Source organism: Charadrius vociferus, unplaced genomic scaffold, assembly GCF_000708025.1.
Source record: "Charadrius vociferus isolate BGI_N301 unplaced genomic scaffold, ASM70802v2 scaffold102, whole genome shotgun sequence".
NCBI classification, from domain to species: Eukaryota; Metazoa; Chordata; class Aves; order Charadriiformes; family Charadriidae; genus Charadrius; species Charadrius vociferus.
The window spans coordinates 2,204,174-2,228,032 of NW_009647212.1; the positions used below are offsets into that span (position 1 = coordinate 2,204,174).

The 23,859-nt window shown below is 35.2% G+C and overlaps 1 protein-coding gene across 1 annotated transcript in view; it reads left to right on the forward strand.

The window, feature by feature from the left end:
• CEP128 (centrosomal protein 128kDa) overlaps nucleotides 1-23,859 on the forward strand; it is a 125,921-nt gene that overhangs the window by 46,856 nt on the left and 55,206 nt on the right. The window contains exons 13-17 of the mRNA XM_009895894.1: nucleotides 1-156; nucleotides 4,283-4,447; nucleotides 8,468-8,644; nucleotides 11,659-11,718; nucleotides 13,308-13,500. The exon at nucleotides 1-156 is cut by the window's left edge and continues 477 nt beyond it. Coding sequence (XP_009894196.1) covers nucleotides 1-156; nucleotides 4,283-4,447; nucleotides 8,468-8,644; nucleotides 11,659-11,718; nucleotides 13,308-13,500 — 751 coding nt within the window. The remainder of the gene's footprint in view (nucleotides 157-4,282; nucleotides 4,448-8,467; nucleotides 8,645-11,658; nucleotides 11,719-13,307; nucleotides 13,501-23,859) is intronic.

The following is a 23,859-nucleotide window of genomic DNA, read 5'->3' on the forward strand; positions in this document are numbered from 1 at the left end:
CTGAAGATGGAGAGAGAAGTTCACCAACAGGAGCTGGCAGATCTTAGATCAGAGTTACAAAATGTTAAAATCAAACATGAACGAAACGTTCAAGAGCTCATGAAACTCCTTAAACAAGAAAAGGATGATGCAGAGGCTCAGCTTAGAATGCTAAAGGTACTTATTCTGAAGAATTCCAACACCAGACTTTTTTATATTTTTCCCTATTGATTGATAAATGTAATAAAGCATGAGCTTTAAAGTGTTTAATATACATTTTATTGCAGGTTGTCATAAATGTTTAAAGTTCAGGGTAAAAAATGTAACAGTAACAGTTTTAGGTCAAAAGCTTCTCTTAGTTCAAAAGTAGTGAAATAGGTATGTCTGCGATCAGAGCAGAAGGAGATATGTGAGGCTGTAGTGTTTTAATGTGATTTGATCATTTCTTTTTCAACTGTTATTTTTACAGTTATTGTCACGGCCTGATTAAAGAACTTCCAGTATTTCAGGGATGATCCATTTTTGTAAATGTTTAATTGCATGGTGCAGGAATACTGTCATTGTATCTGGAAACACTTTCAGAATCTGAATAGTGATGATGTATAACGTTTGTTAAGGTTAATTTTGATGGTTCTATTTCAAAGAGTTTTTAGAATTTCAAATTTCTGTACAATTTCTCAAAGTGACTGTGGTCATATAGTAAATGATGAAATACAGCATTTTATTCACAAAGAAACAAGTTAATGTCTTTAGTTTACATCATTTGTTCCTGATTCAAGGCTATTGCATAGGAAAGAAAATGAGCATTTTAATGGCTTTAAGTCATCTGAATAAAATTGAAAAGTTAAGTTGAAGTGGTCTAGCCTGCACAATTAGCTGTGAACAGTTGTACAAGCTATACATTGCACTTTTATTGAAGCAATTTTGGTTACATGGTTAAATATATATATGAGATAGTATTTTGCATGTCCTAATAATAATAATTTCTATATTCCTGTTAATGGAGGCAGTAGTCTTCCAGATAGGTTGTAAATTACAAACATATTTTGAGTACACTTCTGAAGTACTATAAATACGCTTTCTACCTCAGTCCCATTAAATTAAAAATTTGCTCATGTCAAGATTCTACCAACTTAACCATGAAAAGCTATAAAATCCTTAATCAAAGCTTAAGTGATTAATGATCTATTTCATCATAATGTACACGTTTGTTTCCTTTCTTGTCTCACAATTATGCAACTAGTTAAAAATGCATATTTTCCACATTTTTGCAGTTATGAATTGACATTACTTAGAAAAGGATGGTTAGTTATTTAATATATCATTCATGACATAATAATTCACAATAATTCTTAACCACTTGGTAACACATAGTATTTAATGAAGACAGCAATAAAAAAATAGTAGATGGTTGTTAGTGGAAGGATCATTAAAATCAAAATATTTTGACATCAGTGCTTAACACTGGAGAGTTAAATTATAATGTGTCTAGTATAATTTAAATGATCTGCCCAAGTTTGGTTTTTTTTCTTTGACAATTACGTAGAAATTAAGACTGCATTTAATATCAAGGGAAAAGAAGGGAAGTGTATTCTGGATGGTAGTAATCCAAAAATGAGTTGACTCTAATATTAATATCCTCTTCTATGGAAAGGTCAATCCTACAGTAAGGGCCTTGATAGTGGTATCGATTGTTGTACCTAAACAGAATATTTAAAAAATTCACTTCCTGCTTTCATTTACAGTGCCATAACTTTCCCGGAATCCTTGATCTACGTACATTTTTTTCTACAGCTTTGTGTCTCTGAAACAGGGAAGAGCTTCTGGGAGATTAATTTTGTAAAATATTAGGGTAGGCAACTTTTATTAGCAGTACTAAAATGATAATGCACAACATTCTCTTCATTCAAAGACTGTAAGTGCAACAAAATACATAATCATATCCATCTGTAGGAAGACCTGATGAGAACACGTCATTGTGCAGGTGATTGGGTTACTTTTTGTCTGAACTCATAATTACATTGCAACTGGGTTTCACTTTTATGGACATACTTTTCTCCCAATTTAAGGTAAACTTAGCATGCATTTTATCGAGTTATATTTAAATATTGTAGTTTTAGGGTACAGTTTAGGGAAATCCAACAGAAAGGGGTTTTTTGCTTGCTTTTTTTTTTCCAGGCTGGTAGGTTTTTGTACCCAGTAACCAATTGTCTTTTACTGTTGCAGTAATAATCTTGGCCTTAATTATGACTCAGCATCATTCAACCTTTGTAACTGCTTTTGGGAAGGAATATACATAACCCTGTGCTAGGGTTGTTAATGTTAAAGTCTTAAAAATAAAGGTCAGTTGGGAGGGACTTGGGGAAGAAAGGGAAATTTAACACGTTTATTAAGATCTAAAGTCTTAAACTTAACTAGAAGAGGAATTTTGATCAGTTACTTTCAGGAAATCAAGGATGCAGAGCCGTGTTTACAGGACCAGTTGCTGCATAGATTGTAAAAAGAAGTGACTTTTGATCCTTATTGTTCTTCCCTCTCTTGCCTCCTCTGTATGATACTTTCTGCTCACTCTTGTCTGGCTTTCTGTAGTGCTACACTGGATTGAAAAAATACTAGTTAGTTAAGGATTTTTTGGGGTAGTAGGGGAGGTACCATAAGAATATTATATGTTGCAGTAGAACTGGAGAAGAACATAGAATTTTGTACAAGATGTCAGTGTTGAGAAGGTTCTTACTGTCTCAGTGCTGACATTCTGGTGCTTAAGCTTTTAATTCTGTTTCTGCTAAAACCTCCTAAAGGATTCCCGACCAATGTCTCTATCATGTCTTTTTAAAATTATTTAAAATTGTAGATAAACTAGGCATAGAAAAATAAGTGGTTTGCTTAGTGGTCCCCAATCAGCTATGTGTTCAGAACTCTTGGTCTGTCCCCTAATTTTACTACATGCCCTCATTTGCTTTAAAAACATCCTTGTTCACTTATACTAATGAAATACAAATGTCCTCGTGCTTGACAGCACTTTCAAGCATTAATCTTTAATGCAATGTTATATAGAGATATGTATCTATAGATATACAAAATTGTGTATGTATGTGTGTTTCTCTTTGAATTGTTTTCTATTCGTATACCAAGTGGGTGTAGTTCTTCTTGAAGATTATCAGATGTGGAAAATGGGTTCAATGCAGATCAATTAAATTATGGTCATGTCTGCCTTGTCCATACTGGAAATTAATAAAAATTAACTTTCTTTATTGTGTCTCAAAGGTGATAGAAATGAGGAATTTGATTCTTGGATTGTCTCCATCTGCTTAGACATTATGATACAATTACCTTTAGAAGGAGCTGAGAAGTTGATTTTATAAGCATATTAACAGAAAATATTTTATGCATTGGAGGCTTGTCTTTGTGTCTGTAAGTCTTTGTGGGCTTAGGACACCAAAGTTCTTTCTTGGAATTGTCCTTCGGGGGAGCTTTTGTGCTCTGTTAGCTCTGGTGTCTAAATTAATTCATAAAACTTCTCTCCTTACCCTTCTTTCCCATAAAAGTTATTTTTATAGTGTAGTTGGGAGAATAGAATTTTTACTTTTCCTCAGGAAGGAATTTACTCTGCAGGTTTATTTTTGTGTGTAATTGCATCTCACAATTCATCTAATATGATGCTGGTTTCGAGGAATGTGTGTGTAATTTCCATCTTTGTTTTGTGTATTTTTTTGCATTTTCTAGATATTCTAGAGAATTTCTCAAATCTGTCAGTTTCAGTCAGTTATTTTTTCCACTGGAAACAAGTATACTTTTATTCACTTGCCTATTTAGGGCTTTCAAGGCCCTTAAATGTTTTCTTCATTTTTCTCTGCAATATTTCCATGAATAGCATTAAACCCACACAATTCTAGAAATTAAAAATACTAAATCTTTGCAGTTATTTCCATGCAGATATAAAGTTGATATTATGTCCTGAAAGGAAATGATAATTTTAGACTTTCTGATTCCAAATTATTTTAGTAATGGAAAAGTTGCATAAATACTGGGCTTCTTAAGGTGATGTAAGCTGATGAGTGTAGCAGAGTTGAAATGCAGAATCTGAGACTTCTATTTACTGCTTTTCAAACACTGTATGGTTCTACAACTCTGTGATACATGTTTTCCATGTTAAGTGATAAGTGATGGCACTTAATATAACTTAAATGTAAAATAGAGTTATCCTTCTGTAATAGTGTTCCATGGATTTGAAACTGTACAGTCTGGAACTGTTTTAAAATAACTCGTACAGTGAATTTGTAATCTATTTTCCCATTACCATCAGATGGAACTTGTAGAAGAGAAAAACACAGTCAAGACTCAGTGTCGACAACTGGAGAAGATAAAAAATGAGTGTGATAAATTGACAGAAGAATTAACCCAAAATGAAGAAGAAAATATAAAACTCAGGCGGAAATGTGAGTTTGTAAAACAAGAACTGGAGAAAAAGGTAAACTTACCTGGTTTTAGCCATGATTCATCAGTCTCTACTGATAAATACATAAAACAAATAGTGAATTCTAGAAATAGATGGTAAACTTAAAATAGAAAAAATACATATACATATTAAAGAATATACACAGTCATACTGTAGTACTTAGTTTCTATATAAATCAAAGAAGGCAAAAGTGCTTTGGCTGAGTCATTAATTCTATCCCTCCAAAGATTCGCTAATACTATTTGGGAGTAGAAATATAAGTCCAGTTGCCTGCCCTGTTTCTACTATAGGTAAATAACAAATGTTTAACCAAACACTTCTAGTTTTCTTCACATTTTCTTAAAATGCCAGTGCAGTTATGAATAATTTAGGGCTAATTTGAACTAGACAAAGACCATGCAAGCATGGTAAAAGAAATTCTAAATAACTTGATGAAAATTTTCTGCTTGAATATTTGAAAGACAGCAAGTTTTTAAAGAAATTCACATCCCTTTCTTCTATTGGCATTGTATTTCTGGAGTTGGACACTTGTCTTCCAGCCTTCTTGTGGCGTAGTGTTCTGGTGATTAATATTTACTATCAAATATTAATTTGCAGTCTCACAACCTGGGAGTTCCCAGCCTTTCTTTTCAAAAATCTAATGATAAATACAGAGTTGCTGAAGAATTTCATTTTGTAACTCTTTCTGCTTTCTTGAGTTCTACTTTGTTTCCATGATTGGTTCTACAACACACCTTTTTAATATATTTATCTTAACATGGATGTATTTTACATTGTGCTTTACATTGTATCTTAAATTTCTCTTTCTGCAACATTGTGATTTCAGATAAGTATTTCTGTACATGGACGAAGTTTTACTTTCTCCAGTGTAAAACACATACCTGTCAGTATTTGCTTAATTCATATTAAGACATCACTGAAAAATTTGATTTCCTAGATAAAAATTCAGGAAAAAAAAATTGTGTACCCTGCAGGAAATTGCTTGTAAATTTTTCATGATATCCTAAATTTTTTTAAATTGATATTTTAGCCTCTAGCTGGAAGGTTCTTGCTCTTATGTGTCAATCTAGTAATTTTTCATCCTTGTGAAAAGAATTTTTTTGATATAGGCATTTACATTAACAGGGTACAAAAGGTTGACTCATTGACTTCACAGGGGCTGCTGCATTCTCATCAGATAATTCTTCATTTCTCAGTAGTTTCAAACTATTTAAATCAATAAGAGGCCCATGGATATTGTAGATCCTCTGTGGCTCTTCAGGTTTTTCAGTTTGACTTTTAACTCATATTTTGTTGTTATAAATGAAGTGCTCGACACTTAGGTGTCGAGCTTAAAATCTAATGGGCTTGTTTTGAATGTAGGTAAAGTAATTGTTTGGAAATGCTATTAGCTCCTTTTGTCATACTTCTCATATTTTCAGCATATGCTGACTGACTGTCAGTCAGTATGCTGTGACTACTAACCCTGAGAGAAAAATGATGGGGTGGTTTGGGATTTTTTTTTGTGGGTTTTTCTTTGTTTAGTTTTGTGGGGGTTTTGGGGTTGTTTGTTTTTTGGTGGGTTGGGGTTTTTTTGTTGTTTTTTTTTTTTTGAAAGAATGGAATGAGAGAATCTTAAACCTGGCATTTCTCTTAGCTTGTTAAACTAACAGGAGGTGCTTTAAAAGCTCAACTTGTTAGACTGATAAAAAGTACCTCAAATGAAAACTTCAGAATGTGTTTTTTCTAGGTTGGGGTTTTAGCGCTATAATATCTATTATTAAGGAAATGTGTTTGTAGGAGTTTACATAGTCTGCTGCAGTCAGTTGTAAACTAGCTCCAACCTGAACTAATATTGGGAAGATACAGTTTTTAGACCGAGATCATCTTTTATATCTAAGCTGAAAAAGAATGGAGAAGCTTTTAAGCACACAGTCCTGTGGTCTCAACCTTTGAAGGCAAATGCAGATGGAGAGCTCCACTTGATTGAGTTAATCAGTTAACTTAAGAGACTATTTACTATTGTGGTTTTATCATGGATTGGCGGAAGGGGTGTTAGGATGGGGGAAACGATAATATTCTTGAGAAATCTCGTACTAGCTGTCTTATTGTGGTATTGCAGAAGCCTATTTTGTTACAAAAGAATGATCTCTTTTCCTTTTCCACACTTACACTTTTAGTGTCGTTCTGTCCTTAGAGAAAATACTGATTCAAAGAAACAGGTATTATTGATAGTTTGGATATTTTTTTGTTTCACAAAAGGTGAAGGGGCAGAGAATAATGGTACAATTTTCTCTTTCTTATCTCTGCCTTCTATGCACTTCTGAGTTGTTAGTGATTTCATTTCACTTATAGGCTGTGAAAGTAGAATGTTAAGGAATGATGGCACACTCAGAAAATTAAACAGATGAAAAATAAAGGGGAAAAATATACTGAGTTACGTATCCTCTTTTAGTCATGGTCTTTGAGAGTGAACTTTGGCACGTGGTGAACTGAGTTCAGTGAATAATGAGATAGCATAGAATATTGACTTTGGAAGCATATATAATGCAATCCTTTTACTTTGAGAATACTGATCACTATTTCAACTCCCATGTGGGTAGTGCAGAAATATTAGAAGTTTATGCATATTGAAAATCCTCGTGATTCCTTCAGTTTGTAATAGCTACTAACTCAAGTATTTTTGTATGAATTAATAAAAAAATCAGGCTGCTTATCAGGTATGGCTTTTTCACATTTTAAGGTCATCTATCTTAAAAAACACTTATTTTGATAGTATGTGTATCACCTATACATATATATGTATACAACCTCCTGGAGGTTGTAGGGAGGTGGGTGTCAGTCTTCTCCCAAGAAGCAAGTGAAAGGATGAAGGAAACAGCCTGAAGTTAGGCCAGGGAGGTTTAGATTGAATATTAGGAAAAAATTTTTCACAGAAAGGGTTGTCAAGCATTGGAACAGGCTGCCCAGGGAAGTGATTGAGTCACCTTTCCTGGATGTATTTAAAAGATGTGTAGATGTGGTACATAGTGACATGGTTTAGTGGTGGACTTGGCAGTGTTGGGTTTATCATTGGACCCAATGATTGTAAGGGTCTTTTCCAATCTAAATGATTTTCTGATTCTACATGTATCCCATTCACAGAACTTCTATGTTAGAAATTTCCTAGCTACACAGCGGTGTCTCATGTGAGCAGTGCATGAAGATTTCCAATAAATACAATTTAAACAGTTGCACCTTGCTGCTGCAGAGGTCCGTAATTAATGCATTTTCAAAATTATTATTCTTGCTTTTCTCACCATTCTGAAGGCACTTGCATGTACTGAAATGTGCCTGTTAAAGTGTTTCTCCTTTGTTGCATTACATCCTCCTGATCTCAGCAGCACAGATGTGAATCAATTTAACTTCTCATGAGATAGCTTTGTTATATTATTTGCAATGCATAATTTAATTTATAACAAAACCGCTGCCCGGTTCAGTTTTACATGGTAGCTATATCATCAATATAAAGAAAGAGAATCTGAATTTTTAAAATATGTATAACATATTTAATGCTTTTTCTGACATTGGATGATAACATAAAATGCTTTCCTTGGTGCCAGTCACTGTCACATCAGATATTCTTTGAATACTTTTCCTTTGAGAGCGCACTGACTGCCAATGCAGCTCAGGGATCTCTTTTTGTGTTGACAGAGATTAGATGCCTGTAACTGGTTCAGGGTACAAGATAATAAGGGGAATATTTGTTATGGGCTCTCTTTCTACTCATGAAAAAGATATTTATAATAGAATGTCTGGTTTTGACTCTGAAAATAGGCTCTATGATTGTTGGGTTTGGGTGTGGTAGCAGTTTCTTCATAACTGATTTACAGGAGAATAAGGAGAATCAAGAGAGGAACTTATGAGTACTACTAGAAGGTATTGTCTATGGCAAGGAACTTGGTGCATGAGGGAGTATAGTGTGATTATAAGACAAAGATATATGGCTAATGATGTATGTTATATTGTTAATGCAATAATTAGCTTCGTTTTGGTTTTCCTCTTTCACTCCAGGATAAACAGATCAGCAATGAAGAAGATCATTTGAGAAGGATGGATGAGGCCAGACTGCAGTTTAAGGATCAGCTGCGTCAGTTAGAAATAGAACAGGAATCCATTCTTACCATGATAGGAAGTGAAATTGATGCTGCCTGTGAAATTTTTTCTCGGGACTCCATGGAGAAATTCAAAGTAATTCTAAGTTTTAAGTATGCTGCAGATTTTGTTATTTTCTTAATGAATGTTTACAGCAGAATTTGTATGTGGTGTTGTCACCTAACTGGTATAGATAATGTATGGACAATAGGTTTATGGATATTTAGTTGGTACAGATGCACATTGCTGGGTATTGGAATGAAATACTATGAAGATCCGCCCATACCTTGATCATTACTACTTTCTTTTGCCATTTTTCTTTTTGCAAGAAATAGTTCTCCTTTTGTTTGCTTGTGTGAAAGGACCTTACATCAGCCAGAAGTTTGAGGCAGGTTTTCCTAGGCCACCTCAAGTGGGGAGAAGTCCCCAAGAAAGACCTGAAAGGCTTTTAAAATTGGGGGAAAATGAAAGAATGGTTTTATTAAAAAATCATTTAGATGCTTTGTTTTTTAAGTAAAGAAGTAAATGCTGGAACTGAAAAGAGTTTATAACCTCCTTTTTTGTGGAGCAGGTCCTTGTGTCCAGAAAACTCAGACTTAAAATTTCAGGAAACTTGTACCTTACTGTAACTTTTTTCACTCTCTTACTTCTCCTGTAACCTTGTCTCCCATTAGCTTTTAGCCTGAGCATTCTTATTTGCTCCCCAGGGACAGAATCCCTCTCTTCCTCCAGATGATTCTACATGACCAGTTCTCTTAAATTGACATTGTACACAGCTGAGAATAAAGAAAACAGACAGTCTGACTCAGCTTGTTGCCGCACTCACTGGCATTATGGGTACTTGCATTGCAAGTGTTTTACCTGGTGGCTTTTTAGTGTCAGCTTTAACCATAGAGCACACTCAGATATTATGCCTTTTTTTGTCTTGCTATTTAAACTGAGCATACTTTCTAGTCTACAATTCATGGTCACTTGACTGAGCAGGGCTGCTTTTGAAATAGAAATTTTTCAGCATTGACACTGAAACTTAAAATAGAAATAATATAAAGGAAAAAATATTAAAAATATAATGGATTTTATCTCCTCACCTGTTTTGTTTGAAGGTGTGGAGAGAAGTCACTTTGTTTCAGCTTTGTATTACTTTTGTGCCTTTTTTTCCACTTACCTATGGAGTTGGGATGTTGCAGCACACAAACAGATGAGAATTATAAGAAACCGTGTTTGACAAACAAGCTTTCTCCTCTGTATCCTTACAGAGAAGTCTTTTTTTACTAAGTCTTTGTGATGTGCTATAGTTGCCAGATTCTTGATCGTCTAACCATTCCTTCTTGGACTTGCTTCCCACCTCCTGCAGAATTTTGTCTTCTGGACAAAGTTTTGCTGATCCCTGTTTTCACAATTTTCCTTATTCATCCCCTTTAAGTGTCTATCATGGGCAAACTTAAAACAGATTTGAATCTGAATTTTTGACTAGACAGCTGATGTAAAAACAAATGTTACATAGTTTTGTGGTGCCTGGTCTGAACTTTTTATTTTAACGGTAAGAAGTTTCCTTTGTGATATTGTTCCTCTGCTCAGTACTTCAGGTATTGCCGAGGTTTCTAAAAAAAAAAAAAAAAAAAAAAAAAGGTTTCAGAGAAGTTCTTTAATTCAAGAAGAGATTGCTACTGCAACTGAGGTGAGCAATGAGGAATTTAATGGATAAATTCAGAGAACTTAAACACTAGGCTTAATCTTCCCTGATGAAAGATGTACTGGATTTTTTTATAATCACTTCATACTGGTGCTCTAAGCAAAAAATTCCACATATATTGTTCAGATTTATTTTTCCAACCAGTCTTTTCTTCTAAGAAATCTTATGCTTGCAATAACTACACCAGTCATGCTTAAAGTATAAATTGAATACTGCCACCTTTGAATGTGGTTGCACAGAATGAGGTTTGCTGCCATGGAAGTCTCAACTTTCAAGTATGCATTGCTTTGTGAAGTCATGGTCGACAAGGCTACTAAAGTATTTCTTTTCAGCTTTGTCCTTATCTGGTGGTAATTTTCACATAAAACATTTGTGTGTACTTAATTAGACAGTGCTGTTTAGGCACCGTTGGTCTGAGTGTAGTTAATAAAGCCCATATAAACACCTCTTAAAGAAATAACGCTAGCTATAAAAATAATTGGACTAGGACTATAAATACATCACGACTGGCTGAAATGCAAAATGCAGTAAATTAAAAACAAACTAATAAAACCACCACAAAACCTTTACATTAGAGAAAGGCACAATGTAGTAATCATGGCATAGGACCACATGAGATGAAGGATAAGCTGAACATAAGGTTAATAGTTTACTTGGGTTTAAATAGATTTCAGTTGAGGGCCTTGTATTAGACTTTTTTCTTCCCCTTTTGTATCAACTTATAAATTGGGAGGGGAAAAAAAATCCATTATCACTGCCTTTTTAATAAGTAATACAGAAAACATGTAGAAGTACCTTCAAAATAAGTTTAACATAGTTCAGTTTGAATGCAGAAAAAAGACATATAACATTTTCTTATTGTACGAAGTATTAATGAAGCATTCCATTACAAGTTTCTTCTTTTTATGCGCTTAGTGAAGATTACAATTTTGTTTTTATGCCTATCAAATATTCAAAGTAGGTGATTTGACTTTTTCATGAAAACATTAAGACCATCATCATGAAGCGTAATTTAAACATTTTTGGGGTTTGTCCTTTTATACTTTTTGGTAAGATGTTTATCATGTTGCACATAGCATTTCTGTAGATACACTAATAACAGTTCAGTGACTAACAACAATTGCTACTTCTGGTTTACGTGCAGCTGCTGTTCTGCAAAATGGAGGAAAAAAACAGTTGAATGTTTTTGAAGTTGGTCTTTTCTTAAGAAATAGTAATTTAAAAGTAGAATCTGATTGTATTATTTGGAAAGACGATGTTTTCAAAAAAGGACCGTTTATGTATATGATTTCCAGGCTGGATTTTTAGCAAAGAATATTTATTTGATGAATTTGCAATAAGCAGGAAAGACTCTTTCTCCTTTCTGTGTCTAATTCCTGGGTTTATGCTTATTTCTTTCTCCCCTACTATTCCACAGGCAGTATCACTTACACCAACGGTGCTGAATGATCCACATCGCTGGTTAGCAGAAACGAAGGTAATAGTCAAACCTCTTGAAATTTTACTGAATAAGCTCATATCCAACAACTATAATCATTCAGTTGAAAGTGTTTGAAAAGGCACTTAAGAGGAAAAGGAAAAATACAAAAGCATTCCTTTGGCAATAATTCTGATATTCTCAGACTGTTATTTCAACTGATGGAATAGTTTTCCAAATTTTGTTATTAACAAGAAATAGCTGTCTCTATAGAAAAATAAATAGTAATGCTGTTTTTACAAAACATGCATTGAGGTATGATAGCCTTTAGATCAGGTTCAGTTCTTTTCAGACAAGAAAAACATGAGAATGTAGTCAGCAGCTTAAGTTTCTCGTGCAGGGTTATAACAAGGCAAGAAATTACTTTAAGGCTGTTGTTTATTAAATCTAAAGGATTATTAGATTGGGTTCTTGGAAAATGAACTGTTTTCCTTCCCCATTTGAAGCTTTATAATCCTATAATGTGGGTGCACACATGCTTGAAAGCTTCTCAAAGTGACAACTGGTAACATATAACTCTTGCTTTTCATTTTATAGCCTTCCTCCTGCGCCCCCAACTCACACAAACACATTTCTTATCCAGTATCTTTTAAAAGGAGTAAGTTTCTCATGATAAAATTAGATCACGAGAAACAGTAGAAGACATGCATTTTTAAACTTTTTTTGTTGCTTCATGTAACAAGGTCAAAGCCACAAGAGAATTGACTTATGGAAAAATTGCAACTGTTTGCATGTAAGATAATTTAAGGTTATTGATGATGTATGGTGTACATAAGACTTGTAGACCAAGAGAGACTGCCTCTATAGATAGCAGAGGTAAGATCAGAATCATAGCATATCAGAATCAAAGGAAAAATGTTATACAGGAAGTATTTTCTTCATTTAAAAAAGTGACACTGACCTATTATTAAAAAGACCTTTCAAAGAGCACCTAATAATCATTTGCATATATTTCTCACCTAAGTTTGTTTAGCTAGCAGAGGGAAATCTAGAATGAATGACTACTCAAAATTCCCCCTTTTTTCCTTTTGTTTTAAATAGGCAGTGTGAAAGCATTCTCTTTTACCACTTCTAGATTTACTATATTGACCATGACCTATCTTATCTATGAGCTCTCTTTTCTTTTTCCTCTGTATGAAACTCAATTATTAACTTTTGCTGATCAGAAATGATTAATGTCACTTTTTCAGACTGGATAAATGCTTTAAATTCTGCCAACAAAGAATAGAGAGAGAAATGTATTTTGGAAGGAAGAAGTAGCTTTTGGTGTCTATGTACGCTAAATCAATGTGAATTTCCATAATTATTCTTGCAAATTCATGCCCCTGATTTAAAAATAAATAAATAAATGAATCTGTGTAGTGCTTCTTCACAAACAATTATCAGCCAACATATATCTCTTTTGCGACTCATTGAAGGTCAACATATGTCCTCTTAATATATCTGAACGTCCCCTTTTATTGTTATTATTAATTATTAGGTACAAATGAATAATCTGTGACTCCAAAAATAATTCGACCGGTTAACATTTATGTCCTCTTACATTCCTTAGAATTCTTTACTTTTTGTTGTTCTGTTTTTTAACATAGACTAAGCTTCAGTGGCTGTGCGAGGAGGTAAAGGAGAGAGAAAGTAAGGAAAAAAAGCTGCGATGCTACTTACTGCAGAGCCGAGAACAGCTCAAGCACTTTACACAGATGAAGGAGGCTGAACATCAGTCTCTCTATAAACAGATAAAAAAGCAAGAAAAGCTTTTGGAAGAAGTTCACAGAGAAAAAAGAGGTATGTTGCTGGTTCCATTTTTGTTAATAAACAGGAGAAAGAATTTTAAAATTCTACTAATTATAATTCCTATGGCACATTCAGGAGTATTTTATCAACTAGTTATTACAAACTCTAATTTGATAATGTGCTAGTGATAACCAAGAAAAGTTAGGTTTTTTGTTCTCCGTTGCTGACAAAATAGGCAAAAGTCATCAACTTCGTTTCAACTCAGTACAATGGCTGAATAACACATGAGTTTGCAACATGGGCAGTGGATATAGAAGTTTTGGTTTTTTTCAATTGTACCATCTGAGACATTCCACAACGTGGGTAAAGAGGAATCCTACAAGAGTCTGAGGTGGCATTGGTAATGCTGCTTTTATCTGTCAAAAAGAGCGAGCCCAAAGCAGTCCCAAGTCTTGTTCAGACAAGACTTTTGCTTAAATTGTATGTACAAAGAGCTTTGGTAAATTTTCTTCTCATCCCTTCTTCTGTATTGCAAAATGGAGTAAGACAAGCTTCAGTTCTAATTAAAATAAGTGACATTATATATGGAATACCACCTAAATACAGTTTTCTCCCTCTCTTGGCATGTAATTCTTACCCTGGAGTGTTGTGTGCCAGGCTTGGTGCTAGCATCCATACCATCCATAATTGTCATGAAGGGGAAATAGTAATCAGATTTTACTGAGTGGTGTAAGGTTCTGGTAGGGATGTACCTCACTGTCCCCAGCCAAGAGCTATTTTATAGTCTCAGCTCAGGTACTTTTAGTTTAGTATTTTATAGTTTCTTGGAGATTGACTTTGATCAGAATGCTTTTAGGAGTAGAGAAACATACTTTCATCATGAATATTCAGTAAGACAGGAAGATCTCAGTCTTTTGTCATTATGCTTTTCATCTGTGTACAACCTTATTTCTACTGTGTTACTTATAGCTTAATAAAACACATTATTTCAATGAAGAGGATTTTTATAGTAAAACCAGAGCATTATAGCAAACTTGGAACATAAAACATTTATAGCGCATCTTTATTTTCATTCTTAAAACCGTATTTTTTCTGCTGCCTGAAATCAATACTTTGGTTGTTGTAAACCATGTGAGAGTGGATCTTTGTTAAATCCAAACTTAGGTGAAGTGTAAAATTTTCAAGTGTAGGCTTGGTCTTGGTCAGGAAGAATCCATATATGTTGTTGATTTTAGTCCAGTCACTAACTCTTATGGTCAGTTCATAATTTATTTGTGAAGTTTTATCTTCAAAGGTGTATCTTATTTACTGTCATTACTGCTTTTGGAAGACATCTCTGCATCTTCACCTTTCTGAATAAACTTCCTTTAATTTCCAAGAGGAGATTTTTATTAAGTGCTTGGAAAATTACTTCGAAATTGTGCGCTGTATACTGACCCATACATGATGGATCTGAGCAAGACCGGAATTAACAGCTATCAATGCATGCCTTTGACACTGTCCACCACTACATCCTTCTCTCTAGATTGGAGAGAGGTGGATTTGATGGATGGGCTATTTGGTGGATAAGGAATTGTCTTGGTGGTCCCATCCAGAAGGTAATAGTAACGGCTCAATGTCCAGGTGGAGATCAGCGACGAGTGGTGTGCCTAAGGGGGTTGGTATTGGGACCAGTACTGTTCAATGTGTTCATTAACAACACAGACAGTGGGATCAAGTGCACCCTCAGCAAATTTGCAGATGACACCCAGTGGAGTGGAGCAGTTGACATGCCTGAGGGATAGGATGCTATTCAGAGGGGCCTGGACAAGCTTGAGAAGTTGGTCCATGTGAACCTCATGAGGTTCAATAAGGCCAAGTGCAAGGTCCTGCGCTTGAGTCAGGACAACCCCTGGTATCAATACAGGTTGGGGGATGAAGGGATTGAGAGCAGTCCCGCCAAGAACAACTTGGGGGTACTGGTGGATGAAAAGCTGGACACGACAACAATGTGCGCTTACAGCCCAGAAGTCCCAACTGTATCCTGGGCTGTATCAAAAGAAGCATAGCCAGCAGGTTGAGGGAGGTGATTCTGCCCCTCTCTTCCACTCTTGTGAGACCCCACCTGGAGTACTGCGTCCAGCTATGGAGTCCTCAGTACAAGACAAAAATGGACCTGTTGGAGCAGGTCCCAAGGAGGGCCACAAAATTGATCAGAGGATGGAACACCTGTTCTATTTGGACAGGCTGAGAGAGTTGGTGGTGTTTAGTCTGGAATACAAGGCTCCAGGGAGACCTTATTGTGGCATTTCAATACTTAAAGAGGGCTTATAAGGTACATGGGGACAGACTTTAGCAGAGCCTTCTACGATAGACTAGATATAAGGAAAACATTTTTTACGAAGAGAGTAGTGAAACACTGGCACAGGTTGCCCCCAGAGGTGGTAGATGCCCCATCCTTGGAAACATTCAAGATCAGGTTGGATGGGGCTCTGAGCAACCTGATCTAGTTGGGGGGTTGGACTAGATGACCTTTAAAGGTCCCTTCCAACCCAAACCATTCTGTGATATTCCCATAGCAGTAATAATTGGTGATAACTTTCTGTCCCTAGGTATAATTGTATAAAAGCATAACAGTAGAATAAAAAGCACAACACAGTTATTGTTGAGATTTCCATAACCAGAGGAACTGGAGCCAAAAGTTTTTAAATGAGAAGAGAGCAGGGAGGAAAAGTCATGTGAAGTTAATTCTTGGCGTTAAGGCTTAACATTATCTAAAGATCTGCAGTGAATTTCTTGAGAATATTAGTTCTCCAGTGCATGCAAATGTGCATACTTGCTCAAGCACTTCCTCTAAGGTACTGTTCCAGCAGAAGAGCAAGTTTCTGAATGCATCAGGAAAATGTGGATAGCTGGTAATCTTGCAGGTAGAACTAGAAGGAATGTGATCAAAGGAAAAAGAGATTAAGCCAATGCATGAAAATGATCACTGAGAAAATAGGCTAATTGACACAGGGTCCAAGGATCAGAATTTCCATATTGAAATAGATTCTTTTGTTCCATCTCTTTAATTTAAAATTTTTTTGGAGGATCTAATGCAAGGCTACATGGTGACATCTATAATTGGCTGACCCTAACCTGACCTGTGGAGGAAAATGGAGTACTTCTACTGAAAGTTTGCATGGAGGTAAACCCTGAGCACTATTAACATGCCCTGTGGGTTGATATAGTCTATAAATAGGGCTGACTTGTCGTCTGGTTTGCATCTTTTTATGTAATATGTTAGACTGCTATATGCATACCTCACTGTGGTGTGGTTTGATCTTTCATTGTATTCTATTACCTCGGTTTCTGAAGGAAGGTGTCACCTCTCAGGTTTTCTTTTCTTGTGTTTTCTTTAAAAACTTTGTTCTGGCTTTCATTCAGGACTCAATACTGATAATGATGGGCTAATTTTTTTTTTGTCAGACAGAATAAGTACTCTCTTTAATCATTTTGTTAGTAGTCATTTTGTATTTAGATTGATGTAGAGTCAGATTAGATGAGAGTAAACTTTTAAGTAAGTGTAGTTATAGCTTCTGGTAGCTGACTTTATTATTATTGAAAATGTTTTGTGAAATACTGTAACAAAAATAAAACAATAGCGGAACAACAATAGCAATAACAAATAAAAGCATTCTTGTAAATATTTTATAGAACAATGCAGGTTATTTGCTTTACAAGAATAGTAAGATCCTGTCAAGATTTCTTCCTCCACTTAAAAAGAACTTTGAAAGATCAAAGCATGTTCTCTTTCAAGCTCGAATATTTCTATTGTTATCCTTTTTTTTTTTTTAAATGATAGCGCCAAGTCCTTGATATAATATTAATAGTGTTTTATTGTTCTTATATTTTACTAATTATCTGCTAAGCTGATCTCCCTGAGGCCTTATTTGCCTTTTTTAATTTAAGTGCATAGGAAATAAAGCAAACCTTATTTGGATTGTAATTCTGTTGTACCTAATTTGGTTTAGGCTTTGTGGAAAAATTGACAGCCTGCATTTAAATTTCAAGCTATAGGCAAATTTATCATGGGAAATTATTAAACTGAAAGGAGTGGGAAAAAGTAATGCTATTCACTGAGCACAAAAAATAGTATGTAATCTCATACCTTCTATTTATAAGGGCTGTTCCTTTGTTCTCTACAAATATGCTTGGTTTCATTTGTTACTTGACATATTGCAATTTCTGTAATTCTAAGTAAATTATGTTCTCTTCAGTCTACTTGTAGAGGTGGGTGCTGGTTAAAAATAGGTAACAAAGGACATAAGTTACATAGTTGTTAGTTTTCTATGTAACACAAACCAGTAAGCATGCTTTAAAATTCCACCAAATACAGGATGAGAAATAGGACTTACAGAAGGATGACAGGATGCCAACAATGCAGCAGTGCGAGATTTAAGGCCTGGGGGCAGGATACACGCACACGCTGAGGATCCAGTGCTGCAGAGCTATAGAGATAGCAGCAGGTGAAGATAGGTAACTTTGCTGCTAGAGGATTTTCCCAAAACATCCTCCATGCTGTCTTCGTTTAAAAGTATTCATAAAAGATTAATTATTACTTTTTTTTTTTATTTCCAATTTAAACAGGGGTAATGGCTTTTACTGTTTTATAGGGAAATAGGGAGTCAGTGTTCATAGATGACTGTCAAGCACATTATTGGCTCTTTACATTCCACCTTTTTTTTAATGAGATATAATTTGAAACCTGGTCCAATAAGGTGGTGGGGTTTTTTTGTTTGTTTTTTTTTTGTTGTTGTTTTGGGTTTTTTTTTTTTGTGCTTCTTGAAACCTTATAGACACTGCCATCAAAAAAGTGTTGGAGGAGGGAAGTAGGTAATTCCATTTACATCCTGGAGAAGAGAAGGCTCTGGGGAAACCTTATAGTGGCCTTCCAGTATCTGAAGGGCACCTAGAAGAAAGCTGGAGTGGGACTTTTTACAAGGGAGTGTGGTGATTGGACAAAGGGTAATGGCTTCAAACTTGAAGAGGGGAGATTTAGAACAGATATTAGGAAAAAAAATTTTCACGATCAGGGTGGTGAGGCACTGGAACAGGTTGCCCGGAGAAGTTGTGGGTGGCCCCTCCCTAGAGGTGTTCAAGGCCAGGCTGGATGGGGCTTTGAGCAACCTGGTCTAGTGGGAGGTGTCCCTGCCTGTGGCAGGGGAGTTGGAACTCGATGATCTTCAAGGTCCTTTCCAACCTAAGCCATTCTATGATTTTATGATTTACAAAGCCAATTATGTACACAACTAAGAATAGTCTTCACATGTGCAAATTTATGATTCACTTCATCACATTCTAATTTGATTAGATCTGATAGTCAGCAGGCTTTGTGGATACACACGAAGTTATTGTGATTTGGCCCTATACCAGTATACGTATTTAGGTCTAGATGTTGCAGTGTGACAGGCCTTCCAGCAGTAGGTCCTCTACTGTTAATAGTGTTCAAGACTTTAGAACGAATGTTCACTGAATGAATAATTAAAGACAGGGAAATAAAATACAACTGTCATTTACTGCAGGTAATGAGCCCAACTTCCTGGTGTTTCATTCATTTGATAAGATAGCTGGTGGTTACCGAATAACTGAGAGATGTAACAAGATGTAGCATGGCTGTTGTCTGTATAGCATTCAACATAGGACTATGTAGGAAATGACTAATGTAAACCTGACGATTAAATATAATAACTGTAAGTTAGAGTAAGGAGTGTTCTACTCTGAGTGACAAAGCAGTAGTTACTGAAAGAGATAGTTAATACTGTTTCATAGATGTTGCCTGTAGCCTCACTTTTCTTCATGAGCGAGCTTAGTATGACGAGCAGGAATATGATAATAAAACTTGGAGCCTTAGAAAATCTGCTGGCTTTGCTGCTACACAGAGGAAGCGGAATAGCCTTGGGATCATTTAATTTCATTTACCTGGTGCCAGGGAAGGAAATTTTATGTATTATTTATTTTTACCACTTTTTATACCAATATTTAATTTGAAGCCAGAATCAGAAATTCGTAATAATGTTCACAAACATTGAAGAAAATTTTGAGATCTTTTTATTAATACACTAAGAAATAGGCAGGTTGTCTTGGTATTCAATACCATTTTCTTATGCCACTGAATTAAATGACAGCACATGTGACAGTGTATGGAAGAATAATGGACTTGCATGTGAATTTAATTGGTCAACATTGTTGAAAACTATGGTTTTCATTACACCAAATCAGTTATTTTTTGTAAGTTCGTAGAAGGTAGAGGAATAATAGAATGCATGTCTGTTAATGTGAGTTCTGAGTACTATTATTCATTAAGTGATACATTTAAATGTTTATAAAGGGCTTTTTTTTGTTAAAAACAGTTGCAAGACAAAATATGGCTCTTTATATTTCTTGGAAAAATACTCTTTCATACTGAATGAAAAGCCCAGGTTTAATTATGATGCAACTAGTACAATGTAAACATGTAAATAGTTTCGTATATAAATGACTTGGACATGAAAATTGGAAAAGCTACTTTCCCAAAGGAAAAACAAAAACACAGCTAATAGCATAACAAAGGTGTTAAGCTGAAAGCAGAAAGCAATGCATCAAAATTATAGAAATTTTAAATTAAGGAGACAGAATGGTGGTTGGCTTTTGTTACTTAAACATAAAAAATAGAAGATGTACTTACAAAATACTGAGACACTCAGTAATTAAATTATAGGCAAAACCCAGGTGCAGGAATAAAGCAAATGAAGGCAGAGTGGATTTATTCTAGTTGATAAAAAGACCCTTCCCTTTTTTTTTTTTAACACCAAAGTATACTTGACTGTTTTGCTTAATAAAATGGATTTTCAGTCAAATTCAATGCAAATGGATGGAAACATTTTCTGCTGCATTTGGAATGGTGCAGATTTTAGATAGAACATCTTATCAGAAAGACTTATTCTGTGAATATCCATGCATGTGGTTGACTGTCCCCACCAACACAAGCCATGTCTACATACAAATGTCTAAGTACTTAATATACTCTAAAAATACTCTGTTAATTCAGTTTGCATAAATCAGAAATTATAAAAACAAGACAGGAATTATACTCTCAAGAAATTAGTTTGGTTTCCTTCAGATCTGATACAGTTTAAATTATACTCTCAAGAAATTAGTTTGTTGGTTTCCTTCAGATCTGATACAGTTTTGTCATGGTTTTAGGGAGGAAAGAATAAAAATAGAGATTTGTGGTGGACATACTGAAAGTAGGTAGGATGAATATTTAAACTGCTTTATTGATGAACATGTTTCAGAAAGATTTATAAGCTTAAATAGGTCTACTAAAACTCTTAACTATGTAGTTTTTTATCTTTTCCCTTCTTCACCGAAGCATTTGTAAATATCTAGGATAATGTAGGCTTTTGGATCATCCTTATGAATTTCTGCAGAAGTGTTAACTTTATCACAGTCCTTCCTGTGGTAGTATAATCCTGACAAATATAAGTAAGCTAACATAAAGATTAATGAATAAGAGAATAGTTGTTGTGGTTTGGGCTGGGCTGGCCACTAAAATGATGACAGATGCTCTCTAACTTCTCTCCCAAATGAGAGAAGTATGAGAGAGAGACTTTCGAGCTTAAAAGAAACTAAACTACTTTAATGAAATATGAATAATAAAATAATGTAAAGAAAAGATAATACTAAGTAGAAGAAAATAATGAAATATATACAGTATATACAAAACCAGTATGGAGCTCCCAGGATGATGATCACGTCACCAGCAGGCATTGGGAATGTCCCAGACTAGACTCAGCGACAGACGGGAGCTGAACTCAGGAACTGGATTCAGGAATGCTCAGATTGAGATTTAAGGCAAATGAACAGAGTCCTTCTTGGACACCAACCATTGAAGAAAGAGGCTGACCCCTTTGATCCCTCAACTTTTATACTGAGCATGATACAGATGGGCTGGAATACCCCATTGGTCAGTTTTGGGTCACCTGTCCTGTCCGCTCCTCCCCGCAGGTGTGACCCATCTACTCCCTTCTGCTTCCGACCCTCCAACGGGGAAAATAACAAATGTGAGTTGGCCTTGGGTGTTACAGCAGTAAGTATAACCAAGAGCATCTCCGCATACCATTCCTTGGTATTAGTTGTAAACATCATCCTTATCTCTGCTAGAAGCTGACACTGGCGGAAAAATATGCCATTAATTTCAGAGAGTTCAGTTAGTTAGAAGAGGCTTAACTGAAAAGTAAAGTTACTGAACAGAAAAATTTGTTATGTTTTACCTCAAACCCGGACAATAGTGAATGAAGGAAGATACAGTAATGTAGTATAGAGTTTCAGGATTGTTTACAGAGTAGCAGGAGTTTCATAGCTCTCTGGTGATGCACTGAGATTGGCTGCAGTTGTCTTCCCTTCTTGATAAGCCTACCGTCCTGGAGAGCTGAGCAATTCAGAAGTCTAGCAATATTTATAAATACTGAAGAACTGGAGGGGATTTGGGTTCTGATTTCAGGTTTGCAGATTTGTACTTTGGATACAGTTCACTACTTAAGTTATTCTTGCATGCCACCCAACAGGATATTTCAGTAAGTAACAACTTCGATAAAAATAAAAATTTCTTAGATTTCTTCTCTTGAAGTGACTTTGATCTTATAATCAAATTGATTTTAATAGCATTGCACTAAGTATTCAGTATTTTCACAAAGTGGACAAAGGTCTGAGGAAATAAAAAGTATAAATTCCAGTTTCTTAGTTAAGTCTCATTTACATTCTGGAACCACTGAGCATCCCGAGGTGTTCTTAGAGATCTGTTTGAAAATTAGTTCAGTTAACAAGAATGTTGTTATTATTACAGAGAAATGTTTGAAGATAAGAAGACGAGTCTCCCACTCTGGAGACATTCAAAACCCGCCTGGACGCTGTCCTGTGCAACCTGTTGTAGGTGACCCTGCTCTGGCAGGGGGGTTGGACTAGATGATCTCCAGAGGTCCCTTCCAACCCTGACCATGCTGTGATTCTGTGACTGTCTTCCTGAATTGCACCCAAGACCTGACCCAAACTTCTTTCATTAACCCAATTTTATATGGCCTAGACAGATTGGGCAGTCTGAAAAGCTTATCATACAAATCAGTGAAAGTCTATTTTTGATCCTGAGACCACCTATTGGTCTTACAGACTTAGATTTGCTTTAGTTGCTGGTGGTTTAATAAAAAACTATCAGCTCTGCCTCTTCATCAAGAGTAGAACATCAGCATTTTTTGAAAACATGGTCAAGATACTACAATTTTATTTTCGTTTTCCAGAAGGAAAAAAGTTACCTTCATACCCAAACTCATGAAATCTTTTACCATGTCCACTCCCTCTGAATTTTCTTATCAAACTGTATCTCATGCATATATAATAGTAATTTATTTTCTTTTTGATGTATGTCTGAATTCTTAATTTCTGATCATAAATGTTTTTAGCCTTTTATTTTGCCAGCCTTAGCTCAGAAGCACAGACTCAACTGCTTGGGAGCTATTACCCTGGAACGTATAATGTTTATTTCAAATATATATATATATACATTATCTAGGTGAATAGCATTGACTGTTTGAGCTCTGGCCCTGGCCTTTTTTACCTGTGTGTTCCTTTCTTGATCATTCAATCTCTGTATTTGTGAGATTTCACTAGCTTTGGCCATATGTGTCAGTGTGAGAGAGTATTTATGATCTTGAATTTAGTTCTGAAGACTCTGTATATATAGTGTAGTTAGAGTAGCTGATTAAAAGAAAAAGCAACATTAAGCTGTAGCAATCTTCTCTGTTATTGCTTAAATCCCTTTAAAAATTACAGATATTGTGATTTTTGTCATAATTTTTTAGTTTAGAGTGTTAAGAGTATGTGGTTTTAGGTAATAGATATTAAATGCTTTAATATTTACCTTCTATACAAAAGTATATATTTTGTTCTTACATTAAGGCTCACTTATACTCTGGGGATGAGTACAGAGAGGAAACTGGAACGTAGCTCTTCCAAGAAAATCTTTCTTTGAATAAAATGAAATGTATAGAAGCTAGACGTGGTGTGGTATAGCAGTGAGTCTGCATAGTTTTTTTGTTTCAGGATTATATACTGCTATTTCAGAGAAGACGTGGATAGTCAACAAAGAAATGTTGTTTATCAAAATAAGACCTGATGTATTTGGCAAGGCCACATCTGTTCTTTTTTTATAAAGTGATGTTAGTAAGGCTAAAGGGATGTAAGAAGAGCAGGTACATTGCTCTGATACACAGACCTTACACTGATTTAATTTATCTCAAAGTTATAATATTCTGCAAATGCTGTTTTACATAAAGTCGCCGGTGATTCAAGCCCTATTCTGTACCACTTCTCAGCATCTACAGTCTATTATCACACTTAAACTACTACATTTCTAGC